The 21754-nt window shown below is 31.3% G+C and overlaps 1 protein-coding gene across 5 annotated transcripts in view; it reads right to left on the bottom strand.

Annotated features, from left to right (window-relative positions):
- LOC145334274 (glycerol kinase 3-like) overlaps positions 1-21754 on the bottom strand; it is a 159711-nt gene that overhangs the window by 21609 nt on the left and 116348 nt on the right. For 4 of the 5 annotated variants that reach the window (XM_080179664.1, XM_080179665.1, XM_080179669.1 and 1 more), the window contains exons 10-18: positions 14438-14517; positions 8482-8540; positions 5553-5612; positions 4483-4532; positions 3926-3971; positions 3195-3247; positions 2316-2380; positions 1053-1159; positions 616-700 (exon numbers count right to left, since the gene is read on the bottom strand). In XM_080179664.1, coding sequence (XP_080035790.1) covers positions 616-700; positions 1053-1159; positions 2316-2380; positions 3195-3247; positions 3926-3971; positions 4483-4532; positions 5553-5612; positions 8482-8540; positions 14438-14517 — 605 coding nt within the window. Of the gene's footprint in view, positions 1-615; positions 701-1052; positions 1160-2315; positions 2381-3194; positions 3248-3925; positions 3972-4482; positions 4533-5552; positions 5613-8481; positions 8541-14437; positions 14518-14854; positions 14902-21754 lie in introns of all 5 variants that reach the window. The other variant, XM_080179667.1, reaches the window with a different exon arrangement.

Raw genomic sequence — 21754 nt, forward strand, 5'->3', positions numbered from 1 at the left:
CGATTATTATTAACAAAATATATAATAGTATAATTATTGGTGGAAAAGTTTATATTTTTTAAAATAGATGAAAAGTTTTTAATCGATAGGATAAATCTAACTAGGGATGGCAATTCGTCAAATTTTTTAACCGGATTCGGATTCTTACAAGAATCCGTCAAAAAAAAGGCGGATTCCCGCGGGTTCCGGATTCTTATTTTTGGCAGATTTCGGATTCTGGATTCTAGCAATATTTTTAAAGGCTTTTTTTAAAAATCAAAAAAATTAAGTGCTACATATGTCCTAAAAATTAATGTTCTTGGTTTTATCTATAATTAATCTATAATAGAACCAAATTTTAAAAGATATTATAAATAATGATGATAATCTTTGCCTTCAAAAAGGCGGAGTTGAAAGAAAAATACTCAAGACGCTAATTTTAGCCTACCAATTAAGAATCCGAATCCGCTATTAAAAAGCGGATTCCGGATTCGGATTCCAAAATTGGCTAAAAATTGGGCGGATTTCGGATCCCGGATTCGGATACGGATTGCCAACCCTAATTCTAACATCTCCAAATTTACGATCATACGGACGGACATTCCTAAAATATGGAGCTTCGCTATAAAAAATTACCTGGCAATATGATGTTTGGTTGTATGTGCTGTCAATCCACAGAAAATACCCCTGGCGTCAGGCTTCCAGTACGGGGCAAATAAACCTAAATAAATCAAAATAATTATTTCAGTCAACATATTAAAATACAATGGTAGGATCAGAATATTTACATAGATATATATTTCCTTCGGTTTTTATTTTATTTATTTTAATACACAATGCAAAACACAATGTGGAAATTTTTTAGTAAAAAGTGGATTATTAAACAAAAACTTTATGATCATGCGGTAAAAATAGATGCAGGATGAGTAAAAATAAACTGCAATTTTCAATTTCCGGAGACAACCAATAGGAATGTATAAATAAATTACAAATGCCTAAAAAAAATACAGAAATTTATGTTTATTGCAAAAAAAATTATTGATTTTATTTCCTTAAAATCTATCTAACTATACCTGAAAAAGCAGGAACAAAATAGACGCCATCCGTACTTTCAACTTTGGCAGCTAGCTCTGATATTTCTGAGGATTTATTTATGAGTCCAAGATTATTCTGAAGCCACCTTAAAAAAACAAATAAATAGTAACAACATTTATAAATCAGACAGGAAAATAAAATATGGAAATTAAAAGTTATTTAATTGAAGTGTACATAAAAACACATGTCTTAAAGATATTAACTCTTACCCATAATAAAAACAACAGCGGTTTTCAAATTTATACTAAAAAGAAGATGCAAAGAAAGAGAGACCCAGCCAGAAACGTCGTAAGGAAAATCGTAAGGAGATATTTACTATATTATCGCAAAAATCGAATTTACGATTTTATAGGGATTAATTCGAATTTGTAGTAAAAATCGTGACGATCGTATGTATCTCGCATTTTATGTTTGTCAACACACACTTACAAACAGACACACAACCAACATTTTCAAAATCATTGTGTGAGAAATATAGTTTATAAATTGGCCATTAGGTATTCACATTACTTTGTATAGACAATTAAAATCTTTCTGTTATAAAATAAATTAAAAACTGGTATAACAAAATATCATAATGTGTTAATTGTCTTTTATTGAAAAAAAATTTGTTTTTAAACATTCTCATTTTAAACCACAGCAAGTGTACAAAAATGTCTAAATAGCAATTAAAATAAGATAAATTCAGTAAGAAATTCTAACTTTCTCACAATTATAATTATAATGGAAACAGATTTAAAATCAACCTTATAATTTCAGAGGAAATACAAAGATAAACACCCTCTCTTTCTCTCTCTTTCTGTATGCAAAGTACAATTTGTATATAATGTTATGAATGAATATTACTGATTTACCTAACCTTTCCTTACAGAAAACTACATGATGTTAAATTGATTTTTTAATGAACTTTTTATTTACGATTTTAGTACGATATCGCGCGCAATCTTTACGATATCACCTGCGATTTTGTAGGTGTATCGCGCAGCTCTAAGTACCTTTTTGACCATTTATCGTAACATATCGTCGATGTGCATTAGACGACTATTTAGCGATATCGTAAGAACTCGTGCTCAATTGCTACACGATATCGTGCGCTATAGTAGCGCGATAGTGATGCTACTTTCTGGCTGGGGAAGGGGGATGGAAAAAATATGTGTTATTGCTGTTGGAAGGTATTTTGAAATGTTAATTCTTTATATGTAACATGTAATGGTTATATTAATCATGAATACATATTTTACCTGACAGCACTTCCCGCTACAGCCACACTTCCCTCCAAAGCAAAATTAGCAGGTTTTCCAGCACACTAATATAAGAAACAAAAAATATCGGGACTTTCTTTCGTAACATCGCCCCATAAGGGGCGATTCGCCGTATTTTTAAAATGGCTTTTTATAGGTTATTTTAAGTTAGGTTAGGTTATATTGGGTTCGGTGATTTCCCCACAGGGTTAGGTAATTGGACCCGCAGGGTTAGAGCCCACCGCATGGGCTAGAAATAGAAGAAAAGCTACTGTGAAAAATACGAAGAATCGCCCCATAAGGTGCGATGCTACGAAAGGGATTATATACAAGTAACAAGAGCTGTGTTTGTCTGTCTTTACCGAAGGATCTTGCTATGGCTTTCCTTTACAATGAAGCTTTTTATAGATCCAGAGAAGATTCATACCTTTTTTTGTGGGAGGTTATCTCTACCCTCCCAAGAAAAATCGCCTATGAAAAAATCCCCCCCCCTAAAAAAAAAATCTTCCCTCTTCCATTTTAAAATTAAAATTAAATAGAAGGGTCGACTTCCCCAATTAACTCAAATGTCTATGAAAGTGTATACTTGGGGCGTAGCCACTAGAATATTACATAGTTTTTGTCTGAAGCTAAAGATCTTCAAAGATACTGGTTCGAATTATGTGTACTATCTATAACATCTTGATAAATATTTCTTGTGGTGTTTTTAGGCTACTTTTCTGACCTTCCAACCTTCCCCCTAAATGCTAAGGGCGAAGACACTAATATAATAAAAAGTATAGTTTTCTAAATAGACCAAAATACTGTATTAAATTAAAAAGGAATTTTTAACTTTGTGCATTTCTAGAGATTTTAATCGACAAGTTTAATATGTTTTACCTGGTAAGCAACTGTTGTTAGTAAACCATGCTCAGATTTCACCATCTCATTTCCTAAAATTAAATTATCAAGCAATTTTATGCCATAGTGAAAAGAAGCGTGCTGAAGGTATGTGTTATGTGTATTCACCCCTCTGGCATAATGAAGGATAAATAAAACACGCTTCTTAGTGTGCATCCCCCAAAACCCCACTAATACACCCCTCATAAAACTGAAAGTTACACCACCCTAAATTTAATAGAGGTGTGACAAAATTGAAAGTCATTTTACCTATCAATTTTGTCTTTCGAAAATGTAAGACTATGTAAGGGGTTGCATACCTAGAGGGGGGAGGGGTTGTAAGAACCCCCCCCCCCCCCGTACAAATAAGATAACACCCTGTTCCCATGTCGAAACTCTATGCACTACGCTAAATGAAATACTTTAGATAAAATAATAAGCAAAGCACAAATAATCATGGATGTATTGAGTAAGGTCTAGATCGGGTATTCAATTGTTATAAATAAGAATGAAAAAAGATATAGAGATTATGCGGTAAATCATAAAAAAACACAAAATAAATTATAAGAATCTATGCTCAGTAGTACATGAAATCCTTACCAATAATTTTAGCTGTCTATCTTCAATAGCAACCAAGAAAATTGTATTTCCTCCATAGCGTTACATTCGGCTGACAGACGGACTGGAAGAGTGCATTATAGAATAGCTTGGTTACAAGAATAAATTGAAACCTGTGTTGTACAATAAGAAGCAACCAGTACCATAAGTACTCTTAGCCTAAAATGTTGGTATAAATTAGTTTCTTCTAAACTAAGAAATTAAAAAATAAAATAAAAATCCTAAAGTTTTATGTTTTAAGCGTGGTTTTTCATTCTTATCCCACTTGCATTTGAACTCAGGGATATTAAGGAATAAGACAATGGATGATAAATTGAAGTAAATCCTAAATGATGATAAACAAAATAACTCCTCTGAATATAAAGTTTGTATTAAACAAGTTGACTATCAACCAAAAAAATTCAATAAGGGTTCAAAACTTTTTTTTGAGCTAACGAATTAGATAATGTTTTATTTTATAAAACTTATGGTATTAGTGTGATTTACAGTCCAATTTCCCCTCCCTCCCTAATTTAAACTGAAGATTAAACCAATAACTATGTTCACCTTCAAGGAGATCCAAGCTTTTAGAGGGGTTTTAGAACTAAAAAAGAGGTAAAAAGACATTTATTGGGGGATTAAAATTGGATTATAAGTAGCATATAGTATGCATAGATTAATGTTTTGTTACCTCTCCTTTGTTTGTACATCCATGTCCAAGTAAAGCTGCCTGTTGATCACCTTAACAAAACAATAATATCTAGATGTATGCCGTAGGCACCCCCAACTATTTAGGAGGGGGTGTTTACCCCCCAAAATTGTTTGGGGGGGGGGGGGGGTAAATACCCCCCACAAAATTTAAAATGTCTAACAAAAAAATTTTTTGCGCGCTTCGCGCGCATTTTTAATACTAAATACTTAATAAAATTTAAATTACCCCCCCCAAAAGTTTTACCCCGGGGGTAAATTTGGGGGGGGGGGGGTAAACAAAATTTACCCCTGCCAACAGATTTCAGGAAGGGTAATTACCCCCCCCCCCCAATCAAATTTTACCCCCGGGGTAAATTTTTTTTTTTTTTTTGGGGGGGGGGGGGGTAAAACAAAATTGCGTTCAACGCTCCACCGTTAAGAGTTAATCAATACAAATTTTATTCATGTTATTGATATTCATATTTTGCAATAAGGAGTCTTTTTTAGATTTTAATATAAATAATTTGAGGTAAACATTTTAATAACTGACTGAAAATTTAATAAAGATTTATTAGATAAGGGAATACTCCACGTATATTAAGTTTAGAAAAATAAAATCAAAGTTGTATTTCCAATATAAAAACCAAATCTCCACTCCAGCTACAAGTTTTACTTTATTAGAGTACATGATAATCTGGTGAAAGATCCAAGTAATAATAAATTCATTCATTTATTTTTTCTTATAAAGCTATTCAGATGAGGAAAAATGGACGTATGATCAGTAATACTCAAGTAATAAAGCTTCTCTAATCCTTATAATATAGTAACAGGAAGTTTGTATGTTTCTCTGTTTGTACTGAAGGATCCCACTAACCGCGGAACCGAAATGGTTTTGGGAAGGGTACCACCACCATCCCAAGAGAAATCCCCATAAAAAAAATTATCCCACCCCCCAAATAACTAAAATAAAAAATGAGGGGGGGTAGGTAGACCCCCCCAAAAATTGTGTTAACGAATTCAACTCCGTAGGCCCCTAGGGGCGTAGCCACTAGTAAAAAATAAATGACTTACCAATAATTCCTGTTATTTGAATGCCATCAAATTCACCACCTTTCACAGTTCCAAAAATATCTTAATAAAGAAGAACATTCAAACTTTATATCTATTTGTACTAGCGGATGCTTTCCTACAATCTAGGGGCTCTGTATTTAAAGAGGCATAAAAGGGATGTTAGAAAATAGCTTAAAACTATCCCAAGACTTTAATCTGAAAATGGAATAGCCTAAAACCATCATTGGAAGCCTCCTAAAATTTAGATTTTAAGTTTTAGACTAAAATCCCTTAAATACACTCAATAAATAGGATGTCTATTTTTAGTAGCGAAGCTACTCTATAATTCACAATGTCCGTCCGTCCGTCCGTCTGTCCGTCCGTCTGTCCGTCCGTCCGTCTGTCCGTCCGTCCGTAATTAATGAATTGTGGTAAACGTGATTTTCTCGGCTCCTATAAAAGATAGAGAGCTGAAATTTTTTGACAACATTCCCATCATTAAGGAGCAAAATTAACTATAAAACATCAACGGCGATCGGACTGCTTTTTAGCAGGTTTTAGGCTATTTTTTATATTTTCCAAATTTTCCCCATATCTTTGGTGTTTATGGTCCGATTTTCAAAAAATTTTCAGTTGAAGATATCAAAATTAAATTTCCCGTCATTTAAAGAAAACAACAATGACGGTCAGACTGCCTTTTTGCAGGTTTTTGGCTATTTTAATATTTTTCACATTTTCCCCATATCTTTGGTGTTTATGGTCCGATTTTCAAAATTTTTTCAGTTAAAGATATCAAAATTAAGTTTCCTGTCGTTTGAAGAAAACAACAATGACAGTCAGGCTGCCTTTTTGCAGGTTTTGGGCTATTTTTCACATTTTTACCCATATCTTTGGTGTTTATGGTCCAATTTTCAAAAATTTTTCAGTTAAAGATATTAAAATTAAATTTCTGGCGTTTTAAGAAAAGAAACAATGGCGGCCAAACTGACTTTTAGCAGGTTTTTGGCTATTTTTATATGTTTGACATATTTCCCCATATCTTTGGTATTTTTGGTCCAATTTTAAAACTTTTTTGCATTAACATTTTCAACATATTTTTTCCATTGTTATGTGCAATTAGTATGTAATTTACTTTAACCGTCTTCATCATACAAAATAAAACAAGGTTTCGTGTTTATTTTCTCCAACAAATCTATTCTTGATTTTAATAAATACACTTTAAATCTACTTCTACGTATTCCCATCCACAATTTTTGTGCTTCGCTACTTATGGATGTTGTCATCCTTGTTTTTTATCTATATGTGTCAAATCATCTATTTATCTGTATATCTAATTAACTATCTATCTATATGTATATAATTATTTATCTACCTGTATGTCTAATTATCTATCTGTATATACAATATGTTTATTTCAAGATCTAATTGAATGTCTATTTATGTATTTATCTGTATGTCTAATTATCTATAAATGTATTAATTTCCAAACACCTTCCTAGCTATCTTATCTATCAACCTACTTGAAGAAGGTCTAATCTATCAACCTATCTACCAACACATCTAAGTCTATTTATCTATCAATTACCACCTGAAGAAGGTCTAATCTATCAACCTATATATCAACCCATCCATAATTTAATTATCTATTTATTACCACCTGAAGAAGGTCCAATCTATCAACCAATATCTATCTATCTATATCTATCTATCTATTACTACTTATCTATCAACCTATCTATCTATCTGTCTATATCCAGGGATAAGGGATGGGAAACCTGACCGAAAATTAGGTCTCAGCCTCCTTTTTAAAGTGATGGGGCAACTTTTCTTTTTTGCCTATAAAATCAACTCATTTTCGCCAGTTCATTATTGGCTGTAGGCTAATATCCAATAGCCTGAAACTTGCTTTTAGCATTAACCAATTAATTAATAATCAACGCTTCCCCCAGTTCCTAATTGGCTAAATTAATTCAAGCAAACATAAATTTCTGCTATTAGAATGAAAACAATGGAAATTTTCTGCTATCAGAATGACTACAATATATATGATGTTCAATCACATCAACTTATTATTAAATCTACACATTAATAAATGTCCATATAGCAAAACATAAACAGAGAGATCGTTTTTTGAAGACTGCGTAGGATTCAACATTTTATACTTCAGAAAAATGTGAAAAACTTATGTCTTTAGACAATTTAAAAGTTATATTTCATGTGGAATTGATAACCCACCTAAATGATTACAAATACAAAACTAGTTCAATATGTAAATAAAAAGTGTACTGTGTTTTGTTAAAAAAAATTTTCATTAATTTTGGTAAAAATTATTGCACACTTAATTAAACTTTTCTGTTAATTTTTAACGTAAAATTTTTTTTTTTTAATTCTTAATTTATATGTATGCTATGGAACAATTAGTTGATAGAATGTTACCCATGTACTTATTCAATTCTACTTAATTTATTTATTAAAGCTGGGGGGCTAAAGCGGTGTTTATTTCTATATACAAATTTTGGGGTGAAGTAGATCCCCCCTTAAAATGTTTGAAAATAAATCAGATTTAACCATCTCAAAAAAAAACTTTTTTTTTAAATGGCCGGGGGGGTGGCGAAGTAATGACCATCTTAACGGGATTCTACTTAAACCCACTAACATATTGGTTCTTTGAAAAGTTTTAATTATATTTTATGCTAGGTGGAATCAACTACCTGAATTCTATTCTATACTTTTTTTCTTTGCATTAATATAATAGCTATTTCATCATTGTTCATAGTTTTCAAATCTAACTACTGCGTCATCCCGAAACTAGTTTTTTAGGCCTAGTTGGAAAATAGGCCTGGAATAATTTTTTCTTACGTTTCCCATCCCTTATCCCTGGTCTATATCTATCTATCTATTACTACTTATCAATCAACCTATCTATATCTATCTATCTATCTATTACTACCTGAAGAAGGTCTAATGCCTGGCAAGATATGATCTGGAACTTCAAAGAATTCAAGCAACTCCTTTTTTTCATTAGAATTTATTTCTTTAGAGTAGCTACTGTATAATTTACCTTGTCTATCCGTCCGTCCGTCTGTCAGTAAGCAACTCTATGGAGAAAATGTGATTTCTCGGCTGCTATTTAAGGAAGGTGGCTGAATTTTTTGTTAAGCTCCCCTTTTCTAATAATCGTCCTGAATATATTTTACTTGGTCCGTCGGTCTGTCAGTCATGCTGCAAAATCTAAAAATAGATACAATTAAAAAAACTTCATTTTTTCCAACAATAGATAAATTATTTTCCTTTTCAAATTGTTAATGTACAAAATTATACAAAAAATATTATGGAGAAAAGACAAAATTTATTTGCCATTGATCTATACTTTGAATTTTTGTTACTCATGTACTTATTCAATTCTACTTAATTTATTTATTAAAGCTGGGGGGCTAAAGCGGTGTTTATGTTATATACAAATTTTGGGGTGAAGTAGATCCCCCCTTAAAATGTTTGAAAATAAATCAGATTTAACCATCTCAAAAAAAAACTTTTTTTTTAAATGGCCGGGGGGGTGGCGAAGTAATGACCATCTTAACGAGATTCTACTTAAACCCACTAACATATTGGTTCTTTGAAAAGTTTTAATTATATTTTATGCTAGGTGGAATCAACTACCTGAATTCTATTCTATACTTTTTTTCTTTGCATTAATATAATAGCTATTTCATCATTGTTCATAGTTTTCAAATCTAACTACTGCGTCATCCCGAAACTAGTTTTTTAGGCCTAGTTGGAAAATAGGCCTGGAATAATTTTTTCTTACGTTTCCCATCCCTTATCCCTGGTCTATATCTATCTATCTATTACTACTTATCAATCAACCTATCTATATCTATCTATCTATCTATTACTACCTGAAGAAGGTCTAATGCCTGGCAAGATATGATCTGGAACTTCAAAGAATTCAAGCAACTCCTTTTTTTCATTAGAATTTATTTCTTTAGAGTAGCTACTGTATAATTTACCTTGTCTATCCGTCCGTCCGTCTGTCAGTAAGCAACTCTATGGAGAAAATGTGATTTCTCGGCTGCTATTTAAGGAAGGTGGCTGAATTTTTTGTTAAGTTCCCCTTTTCTAATAATCGTCCTGAATATATTTTACTTGGTCCGTCGGTCTGTCAGTCATGCTGCAAAATCTAAAAATAGATACAATTAAAAAAACTTCATTTTTTCCAACAATAGATAAATTATTTTCCTTTTCAAATTGTTAATGTACAAAATTATACAAAAAATATTATGGAGAAAAGACAAAATTTATTTGCCATTGATCTATACTTTGAATTTTTGTCATTTATTCCAATATTAGTTTTAAAATCGCCATAATGTATTAAATGTCACTTTATAAATTAAAGTTAATTCTAAATATACCATTAGGCCAGAATTAATTTGCTGGGACCATTAGGCAAATTAAATTAAACAATTAATTTAAGCAATTTGTTAAAATCTATCTCATTTTGATCTCATTTAACAACAAGGACAAATATATTTTACATGTATCATCAATTTGTTTGAAATCTATCCCCTTTCTGCGAAGTGGAGGAGGGATTGAATTCAACGCCCTATTTTAACGACCACCATCCATTTTCAATTTTAGATTTAAAAAGAAAGTTCAAATGTTTGTTAATGATTGGGGGTTAAATTCTAAAATTTTCTTTGGAGGGTGGTGGTACCCTCCGCCAAAACAGTTATAAACCTTCCCTTGACCTATGAAAAGCTACATTGTAAAGGAGATCCATATCGGTTCAGCTGTTATTGAGATCCTAAATTACAAAAGCAAAGCTATAGCCTCGGAAATTCAATTGTTTTAGATGCATTAATGAAAAATTAATTGCCCTTTCATACTATAATGTGTAAACTTTCCAACCAATATTGTGGTCATATTGTATATACACTTTTTCAGAAAAGGAATTCATCATCCAAACTATATATAATTTCAAAAACTTAACTATAGAATGAGATGAGAAAGGGGGTCATTTTTTTTGCATAATTCCGTAAAGTTGAGTGTTGGGTTTAAGTCAAATGCTCTTATTAAGTCAAAGTGTTCTTAATTATGCCCAAATGTATACATACAGGCTGGGGCACATAAATTCGGACTTTTTCAAATTTTCAAACAAATGAACATAAAATCGTCAATTTTAAAGATTTTATTGAATTTCAAAAAAATGGCCGCCAGTCTCATTCGCCGCCTATACCCGCCTCCTCAACCGCCGGCAGGTCTAGATCAAAATGTACCTGTCCAACAGTGGCGTGCGAAGCACTTTGTCTTGGGGGGGGGGGGGCATTTTGAAGATTTTGTAAAATTTTGCCCCCCCCCCTAAATCAAAGTGCCTCGGGGGGGCACTTTGCTTTAGGGGGGGGCATTTTGATTATATATACTAATTTTAAATAAGGGCGTTTTAAGGGGTGGGACTTCTTCCCAATCCCTTCCCCCATCCCATTTACATCCCCTATCTCTTCCCCCCCCCATCTCTTCTCACCCATCCCTTTTCCCCACCCTGCAATGACTGAAGGGAAGGGAGCTAGAAAGCATCTTCGAAAAAAAAAGTACAGAAGATAATTTAACCTTCCCCCCCCCCCACAAAACATTTTTTATGGGTTGAAGGGGATGTTAGAAAATCTCAGCAGGAAGGATGAATAACCCCATTATAAAAAATTTTTTGGGGGGGGATAAAAACACTCGTTTTGGAAATAATTTATCAAAAATTAACCTAATATGTAAAACTGATTTTAAATATTTCTTTATTTTATGACAACAAGGATGACAACATCTTTAAGTAGCAAAGCACAAAAAATCATTAATAAGAATACACACAAGTAGATTTAAAGAGCATATGTTGAAATAAATATATATTTTAGGTAGAAAAAGTCACAAATCCTTTTTCCTGTATGTTGTGTGATGACAGTCAAAGTAAATTACATACTGGATGCTCGAAACATCGAGAAATTTTATCTTTTTAATATTATAATCCACAAAAAAAATGTATCGTACTATAAAAACCAAAGATATAAAGAACTATGTAAAAAAAAAGATTACTTGTCCTTTCATCTACAGATATATAAATCTCTTAGAAATATGGAAAACTTTGGGGTATAGTCTCTTTTGTGGCAACGCCTCTTAAGGGGCATTTCGTCATATTTTCATAGTAGCTTTTAATAGGTTATTCTAGGTTAAGTTAGGCCAGGTGATTTCCCCGCAGGGTTAGGCAATTTGCCCCGCAGGACCTATAAATAGGTGAAAAGCTACTGTGAAAATACGACGAAATGCACCTTAAGAGGCAATGTCACAAAAGGGACTATACCCAAAATTTAAAAGATACAAAAATAGCCAAAAACGTCCTGAAAAGCAGTCCGACCTCCATGAATTTTTAAAAGTTAATTATACTCCATATTGATGGGAATGTTAACATTAAGTTTTAGCCTTCTATCTTTAATTGCAGTTAAAAAAATCACATTTCCCCCTTAGCATTACTTACTGACAGCCATAGTGAATTATAGAGAAGCTAAAAATGCCACTTTAAAACTCTGTTAATTTTTTATTAAGTGGTGTTTCCAAGGATTTATAAGGGCGGTGCCTGAAGCGCACCTAAAAATATTTACTCCCCCTTTGAACTAAAATCAATTAAAGACAACAAGAGTGGCATATTTTATCAAGTTAGGGATATAGAGTGTAGTTAGTTTTAAGGGTTTTTAATGAAAATTGCCATAAAAAAACATGTCTTTTTGTAAGGGTATGTACACTAAAGAAATGATAAACTTATCCTGAAAATAATATGACATCATATATAGATATTCATTTAGACAGACTTACAGTGTTGAGAAAAAGGCTTAGCTAAATATCAACGCTGTTTCTTTTTTACATAAAATAACTTTTTGATTAAATATTTGTTGTTTACACATGTTTTTATAGAAATAAAAACAAAATAAAAAGCAGATAAAAAGCATAAACCATTTGGAAGGGCGCGAAGCGCAAATTTTTTTCTTCAAATTTTCAGGGAGTGAGGGGTTTTTGGGCTATTTATTACACTAGTCCCCAATATTTCATATAAAATTTTCTTATTCGTTGGCTCAACAACTTTGGGGACTTTAATGGAATTTTGATTGGTTGGTTAATTAAGTCGAGTTTCCATACATTTCATCCACTAATTGTAATCTATATAAGGGGTAATTTTGTGTATCATCATTAGGGATGTACAAAATTTCTTTGGTAAAAAGTTTATATTATAAAAAATAAAATACTTCCTATTACCTGGTTTGTTATGTTCAGTGAAAAAAATATTATAATCTAATTTCTACACTAATTAAAAAATTTTGTAAGGTTAAATGATTAGTAACTGGCTGTATGGCGCGAAGCGCCAAAATTTTTTTTTGAGTATTTCTTGATCTTTTTTAGGGAAACTGGGATGGTTTTGCTTTTTGTAGGGTAGGGGGCAAAAAGGGGCATTTTTGTTGACCAGGGGGGGGGGGGCAAAATGGGGCATTTTTCAACATTTAGGGGGGGCAGGGGGGGCGGTGGCTAGGGGGGGGACAGGGGGAGGCGTTTTGGTCGCTAGGGGGGGGGGGCGATTGCCCCAAATGCCCCCTTCGGTTCGCACGCCACTGCTGTCCAAGCTGGCGAAGTTCTCCTTGATAGTGGCAATGAGGGAGGTCTTCGTGATATGGGCACGTTAATTGGTGCATACTTTAAAGTAGCTTTAGGCCCAAAAGTCCATTGAATTAAGATCAGGCTGCTGGGAGGCCACATTTCCTTAGGATCGTGAGTAACCGCAGGATCCAAAATAAACCAATTTTCAAGCTACCCTTAGACACGGAGGCTCTTATTTGGACCACAGTTAAGCTAGAACGACGTTCTTTACCTTTTTGGAAATGGCATGACAATTTAGCTAAAGTTGTCAAAGCAATCCATAGTCTAAAATGAGTTTTAATGTTCCATATGGGTCGCTGAAATCGAGAACCGAAAAATATTAACAATTTTTCACAAATTTTTGACGTTTTTGACATCTTAAAATCTGACACGTTTCACTTTGCTGGAGTACTACGGCCAAGCCATTTCAGATAGAGAGCTCTAGTCTTTTCTAGTGTCTTACTTATGTATCTAAAAGTATCTCCAGCAAGTTTTATAACCCTACCTCACCTACAGATGGGCTGAGGTCAGATTTAGTGGTCCCTAGTCGTGAATCAAGATTAAACCACCAGCGCATTTCGAATCCGCCTTGTTGAACATATTCTCGGCCAGCTCAGAGTACACGTCCCCAATCGTCCAAATATTTTTTTGTGCTGAAAGGTCATTACCTAAGCTTTTTACAGTGGGGTCAAACGTCCTGATTGGTCCAGTAGTTTTGACGCTATGGCCGTTTTAAAAAAGTCCGGATTTATGTGCCCCACCCTGTATTTGAAATGGTCCATAATTAAGAACGGTTTGACTTAAAAAGAGCATTTGACTACAACCCAACACCCAACTTTACAGAATTACACAAAAAAATTGTATCAGTAATATTTGACATAAAATCATTTCACATATACTCATTTGACATAAAAACATTTCACATAAAGTATCAATTGTCATAAACTCATTTTACATAAAGGTACACTTCACATAAAAAAGGTTTCACATAAGCTCATTTTAAATAGAGGTACACTTCACATAAAGGTTCATTTCACAAAATGGTACACTTGTCATAAAGGTACACTTGTCATAAAGGTACACTTCACATAAAAGTACAATAGTCATAAAGTTATGTCAAATATTAGTGATCCAAAAAATTACACTCTTTGTACTTTTTGAATAAAAAGAAAATTAATTTTATCACTCCCCAACCCTTTATTTATCTAGAATATTAAATTCTATACAAATTCTAATAAAATTCCTTATCCCAGTCTAGAGTGTTTAGATTCATCAGCATTGTTCTTGAAGCATTTGTAACATCTGTAAAATGAACACCATCCTAAATACATAGATAGATATTGATACCAGTCTAGAGTGTTTAGATTCATCAGCATTGTTCTTGAAGCATTTGTAACATCTGTCAAATGAACACCATCCTAAATAGATTGATAGATATTGATACCAGTCTAGAGTGTTTAGATTTATTAGCATTGTTCTTGAAGCATTTGTAACATCTGTCAAATGAACACCACCCTAAATACATAGATAGATATTGATACCAGTCTATAGTGTTCAGATTCATCAGCATAGTTCCAGAAGCATTTGTAACATCTGTCAAATGTACACCTCTCTTAATACATAGATATTGATACTAGTCTAGAGTGTTTAGATTCATTAGCATTGTTCTTGAAGCATTTGTAACATCTGTCAAATGGACACCTCCCTAAATAAATAGATAAATATTGATACCAGTCTAGAGTGTTCAGATTCATTAGCATTGTTCTTGAAGCATTTGTAACATCTGTCATATCAACACCTCCCTAAATTCAAAATGAATGTAGATACTGTAAAGATGAGAAGAAAAATACAAAAAAACTTTCTACTTTATATAGTAGGATACTGATAGATTAGTAATAAAATCAAAATTTGGACAGTATATAAGTAAGAGTAGATAGATACATTAACAATTTTCTTAAAGCATCAGTCAATTGTTCACTACCCTAATTAGGCAGGAAATTGATTGATTTATTACTGTTGTTTCACAGTACTGTTTTTAAGGATTGTAATATAACAGGCAAATATAACTAAGAGATTTATAATTGAACTATTGGACTTCTATTGAATATTTTTCAGAAATAAGCTAAAAATCAGATAAATGAACTCCTTACATCTTGTATATTAAAATAAAATAATTATGTGATTTTAGATAAAATTCAGAATGAATAAATAATCAATACAAAAATATTTTGCAAATAGATTTATTTAAATCTCTGCCAATTCTGATATTTGTTGTGCATTTTAAAAGAAATGATAAACAAAAGAATAATTCTTGAGGGATGGGAGACTCAATAACAATAAATTATTGAACCTCCCAATTAACAAAATATGATTTGATGAATTTAAAATGTTTGGATAAAAGTTGATTTTCATTGTTACATACCCCCTCCCCCTCCAAGTTGAGCCAAGGTATAGACAGAATATAAACTTGGGTTTGCATGTAGCCCATTGTCCCCTCCATCCCTGGCAATTTTATGAAGAATGTAGATGGTAGGCGTCCTATTCAAATGCAGTTATATAATCTTGTTTACAAGAAATAAAATCAAATCAGAGATCTAAAAGGATAAAACAATGGCCAATAAATTGATGTACATCCCCAATGATGATACACAAAATTACCCCTTCTGTAGAATACAATTAGTGATTGAAGCATTTGGACACTCAATGTAATGAACCAACCAATCTAATTCAATAAAAATCCCCAAAGTTGTTAAGCCAATGAATAAGAAAACGTCATCATCAGACTTTGGGGACTAGTGTAATAAACAACCCAATGTTCCCTCCCTTCCTGAAATAAAATACATGAATATGAATATATATTAAATTGCGCAAAATTAGGAATTAAAACATGGAATTAAAATAAGCAGCATTCCTATAGTTAAATCATATTAAACTTATATGATAACATAATTTTAAAATTTTCTTATCCAACAATAGACAGATCTATTCTTACACATTTTTACACATAAAAATTGGGAAAAAATGAGATAAACTCTGATTTTATACATAAACCAATCATTTATTAATAATGAGGGCTCTTAAAACTTTTGTTTGCAATTTCCATTAATGTATTGCAGAAACTTTGCCATTATGGCAACCCATTATATTCTTATTGAATAGAATGTTTCATTTACTTTTTTGTATTTTAGGAATCATAAGATGTACTTTTTAGGGTTCCAAAAGAAAATCTGCTTCATCTTGAACATAGGGTTTCTAATGTTAAACTAGTAAAAAAAAAGGGAAATTAGTTAGGTTGCCATGTTTTATTCCAACTAAGGATATCTTGAAAGTGGCTATTTTTGAAAGTTTACAGAATTTATCTAGATTCATGTGTTCATTTGTATCATTCATTCATATAAAGAAGTTTAAAGGCTTCATGTTTAATTATTTTATGTTTTTTTTATTTCCTTGCCACCTATGTTTTTTTGTCTGGATGATAACATAAACATAGTTTTTCTTTACTTTTTATTGATTTATTGGGTAAACTTCTTATTATACACTACTATCATGGAATTCTTAGCAAGAACAGAGGTGGGTGCTTTAAAAGAAAAAGTATCACTTAATTGACTTTGATAGCCAAGTCAGTAAACTCAGTTAATATTTAAAATCTTTAAAAATCTTATCAAAATCTTTAAAATTTGATATAATCTTATGTTAATAACCTTTATTGATAGATTTGTATAAAATTAAAAATTAATTCTGTATACCATAGCTAATTCAGCAATACATATTTTTTAAGAATCCACCTCATATCTTTTTAAAGACTTTTATTAAAACCATGATTTGCAATAACTATAATGATTAAATAACATAAAGTACTTATTTAATCTAAATGAAATTTTTTTTCCGGTATGGCTTCTAAACTGATTAATATCCACTGGATTAAAACCTGTCAACGGCCATAATGAAAAAATCTTGCATAGCATCATATTGATACCAGTTTTTTAGCATGGGCCTTTGGCTAACAAAACTGGAATTAATCTTATAATTTTTAATTGTTCTATCCATGGAAAATTGTCTATAATACAATGCTATAAATAACTATTATATGAATGTTTACTAAACTGAAAACACATTTTAAGCCTGGAACATCTAAGATAGTGTAAAAGCAAACTATAAATAAGAAGAATGTTTATAGTGCACAATTTGTAATGTAATCTCCCCAACACAAATAAAGGATTATTGAGTAAGGTGTTTATCCATTTTAAATTTAAAGAGGAAGCATGTAACACTAGAAGATGAAAATGAAATAGAAGCGCTTAAAAACTTTAAACCAGTAGCTTTTCAAATTTGACAAAGAGGGTAATTTTTAAATTTCAGATCAGAAAGATCTTAAATAAATTCTATGAAATTTAAAAAATTATAAAGTGTACCCATTTAGTCAAATACTCTTGTTTAGTCAAACTGTTCTTAATTATGACATAATGTACCATATATAAATAATCATAGTTCAGAACAGCTTGACTTAACAAGAGCATTTGACTTAATATTTCACTTTACATTTTTTTATTTTCATTAAATCTCTTTAAGATCTTAATGACATGAAATTTTAGAGATTTTGTGAAATAACTTTTGCTTACAATACTAAACCATTTATTTACATTTAGCAACATTTCCTTTATATTTGAGCACAATTTCTTCCTTTTCATTTTTTGTTTTTTGTTGTTGCAATGTGTGTTGAAAATATATGATCAAATGTTTATTTAAATGGATTTTCATCTTCAACAGAAATAATATTTTCAAATTTTTAAAGAAAGAAGGAGCCATAATTGACAATATTAAAATTACTTGAATATAAATATTGTGGGGGTTTTATGTTCTCATCTAATGCTAAAAAAATTTAGGGTTAGGGGTGGGGATAAAATTCAAAGTACCCTATTGACAGAAAACACTTAATTCTATCCATTTATTTGCAAAATATCAAGAACAAAGATATTAAACTTTACTAATATTACCTAACATGAGATACTATCAAGTAACTTAAAAGCATTCAGCCAAAACTTGTAGCTTAAATATAATATTAACTTGAATTAAGTTTGAAAAAACACATTATACCTGCACAAAAAGGATAAAATCTAATTTTATACATTCCAAGTAACTTTACATTCATGCATAGAATATATTTATACAATTATTCCCTGCCTTGCTAAAAACAATGCACTTCTTCATATTTGTACTGTATTTGAATCTTATCAAAATACAAGAATCAAAAACATGAATAAAAAATCTGCTTAGGCCAGTACACTTAAAATGTTTGTTTTGAATTTTTCGACAAATTCAAAATGTTAATCATTATGAAACAAAAGGTAAAAATTGATTTATCAATTACTTTGCTCTTAGCTTCTAGTTTATTTTGTTCAATTGTTAAACCTTTCATCAACTATACAATTTTTCTTAAGATAAAATTGCAATTTAAAATTCTTCATGCTTTAAATCAACTCAATTTTCCATGGAAATAAATTTAACTTTATGTTTCATGTTTTGTGTTTCAAGAAAGTCTGAAACATAAAACTATAAATTCAGAGAAAGTTTGCATGCATTAATTAAGCTTCATATTTTATATCAACTTTTACAAACAATGCAAAACTTTGTGTACATTGCTCTTTGCATTGCATAAAGGATGTACAAAAATTTCTAATATTTAGAAAAATTTTATTCCATCATTGCTTAAGATTATCTAATATATGGCATATTTAGCTTCTGCAAAATCATTATCACTTAGGATTATATTAGTATTCTAATGATAATGATAATCTATTGCAAAAAAAAAGATATTATGAATTTTGGAGTATGAAAAGTAATTCATAATTTTTTTTTAGACACTAGTGGCTGCGCTCCTAGCATCCAGGAGCTTTGTATTCTTAGTAAGGAAAGTAGGAAAATAGCCTAAAAAAAACTTAGATATACATGATAATTGAAACCTTCCAGGGACCTATAAGAACCTTTCATAAAATGAAGAACTTATTTGGTTTAATAGTTATCAAAATCTTAAGCTTCAGACAAAAAACCTTACTACTGTATATAATAGGATTAATGTAATAAATTCTATTTTGAAAGACATTCTGAAAACTAATACCATTAGTTTAATGGAATTCAGGAAAGAATTGCAAAATTTTCATAAGAGGATGAGAGAGCAAGAGACAGAGCACTTGACATATTAATAATTATTAGATTTTATAATCCTGAGATATATCTTTTTATATCTACTCAACACTGTGACACAGTCAATAAGATTAAAGGAAAATTTTGTGTATTTTACATTACATATGTTCAAATACTTTAGCAAATGTACTTCAACTATAAAATAATGTTTATTTGTTGCTTTGTTTGTTTGTTTGTGCAGCCATTGTCCTTAGTTTTTGGACCTAAGTTGTGGAGAAGGAAGAAGAACGAGACACTTTTGTATAGCCACTAGGGCTATCAAGCTCAACGCTCATGTACATTATGCCTTGACCTGCTGTCTCAAGGGAGCTACTCCTTATTAGCTCACCCTTGCCGATTATGGCTGGTGTCCCAAATAAAGTCACCGTAATGAATGATGCTCTCTGCAGAGGAGCTTGGGATAAGGGTTGTACAGATATAATGTATGTGACTATTAAGTATCCAAACCACTCCATAATCTCCCTTCTTACACAACCAGGGGAAGTTGTGTGAATGAATTCAACTAAGAAATTTGAGTTGCCACATGGGGACTTGAACTCGAACACTCATCACCATAACTCAGTGCGTTACCACTGAGCTACAACGCCCCATTTATTTGTTGCATTGTATTTTAGACAGTTTCTGCTGATATTATTATGAAAAATTATAAAATTAAAACCAGTTTTGTTAGGCCCTAGTGGCTAAACTTGTGGAAAATTTTCTGTAATAGAATGCTTTACATGATTTTTCCGTTTTTCTGAGAACCAGTTCTAATCATGCAGATATTAATTGGTTTCAGGGCCATACTTGAAATTTGTTTATCTTATTGTGGTAAAGTCTAAGGATATGACAATATATCTATGTCTTGTCTTGGTCATTTGTATGGAGATTAAAACAATCTTTTAGCCAAATTCTAAGACATTGGAGGGTGAGTGATGAATAAGGATGTTAAATTCGAATTATTGTTGTTCATAAAAGCAAACTTATATTAAAAGCTTACTGGTGAAAGGTGTTTATTGTTATACCTTGTATAACCAGAAGACAAAATCAAATATTATGTTATTTTCCAAATTTTAACAATAATATATAAATACGAGATAAAGATTATAGATTGTGTGTGGGTTAACTCTGACAGGAAATTAGAAAAAATAGATGATAAAAAGGTTTCCTAACACACATCAAATAAAAATAAAATACATTTTTGGAAAAAGAAAATAATTCAGGGTCATTATAATTTTTGCTGGGATAGATTAACATTAAAAAAATTGTTAAACAGTAGTAAGGTATATTTGTTATAAGCAGAAGATTTTGAAAACTATTGGTCTCTAGTGATTGATACATTCAGATATGCTTTATATATGTCTTGAGATGGTTTTATGCACTTTGAACCAAAACCTTTCCACCTATTTCCTGCGTTGATTCAAAGTTCAGATTCAAATAATATTATGAAGGAAGCATTGAAAAATATCAAGAAAAGTGATTTTCATTTCATAGAAAAGAAATTTCTGTTTGTTTGATATTATGCTGGTATGCAATATTTATCCCTGAAATAAAGGATTTTAAGTTTTTGGGTTATGTTTGGTATGATTGAGTTGATATTTTTAGTTTGCATCTTTTATTCAACGCGTAGTAATTATCAATAATGTTGTTCTTGTTTTGATAAAATTTTCATATATGCCACAAATGGATGTATAGAAAAGCTTCACCACAACTAATAAATACTGAATGTTCATCAATAAACCTGCAAAGTGGCGCTAGTTTGACATTAGGTGTTTATTCATTCACAACCAAATGTGTGAACATTTATAATCATATTATGAAATCTAAAGTTATGTAATAGAACATCACCAGATATTTTGATTATAATTTCTGTACATAAAATTCTTTAAACTTTTCCAAGGGAAATATTAATCATGAAATTAATCATGGTTATATTGACGAACAAAAAGAAAAACAACAGCTTTACAGGTATTGGTAATAAATCACTTAACATGACATTTTTGATAGATTGCTCACTTGAATATAAAAATTAAACATTTAAAACATTTTTGACCTCAAATAACCAAGGAAATTTTACCTAACAATTTTTTGGTCACAAAACCATGACACATTTAAATCGAGTTTTAGAGTAGCTACTCTACACCAATCTATAATTTGCTATGCAAATTGAGTATGCTGTTTTCATTGAACATCTGACATTGAGGGAAAAACTTTATGTAAAGAAGTTTGGCACTGTGACTCCATAACAGTAGCCAATTCCCACTTTTTATACTTAGATAGCCCAGGAATCAAGACACAGTTTTGTCCATTAAGATACTGGAAACAGCTGCATGGAATTGGTAATAGTAAACAATTCATACTTTTTGTACTTGGGTACC

This window comes from Acartia tonsa, chromosome 12, assembly GCF_053477335.1.
Source record: "Acartia tonsa isolate MP-2025a chromosome 12, ASM5347733v1, whole genome shotgun sequence".
NCBI classification, from domain to species: domain Eukaryota; kingdom Metazoa; phylum Arthropoda; class Copepoda; order Calanoida; family Acartiidae; genus Acartia; species Acartia tonsa.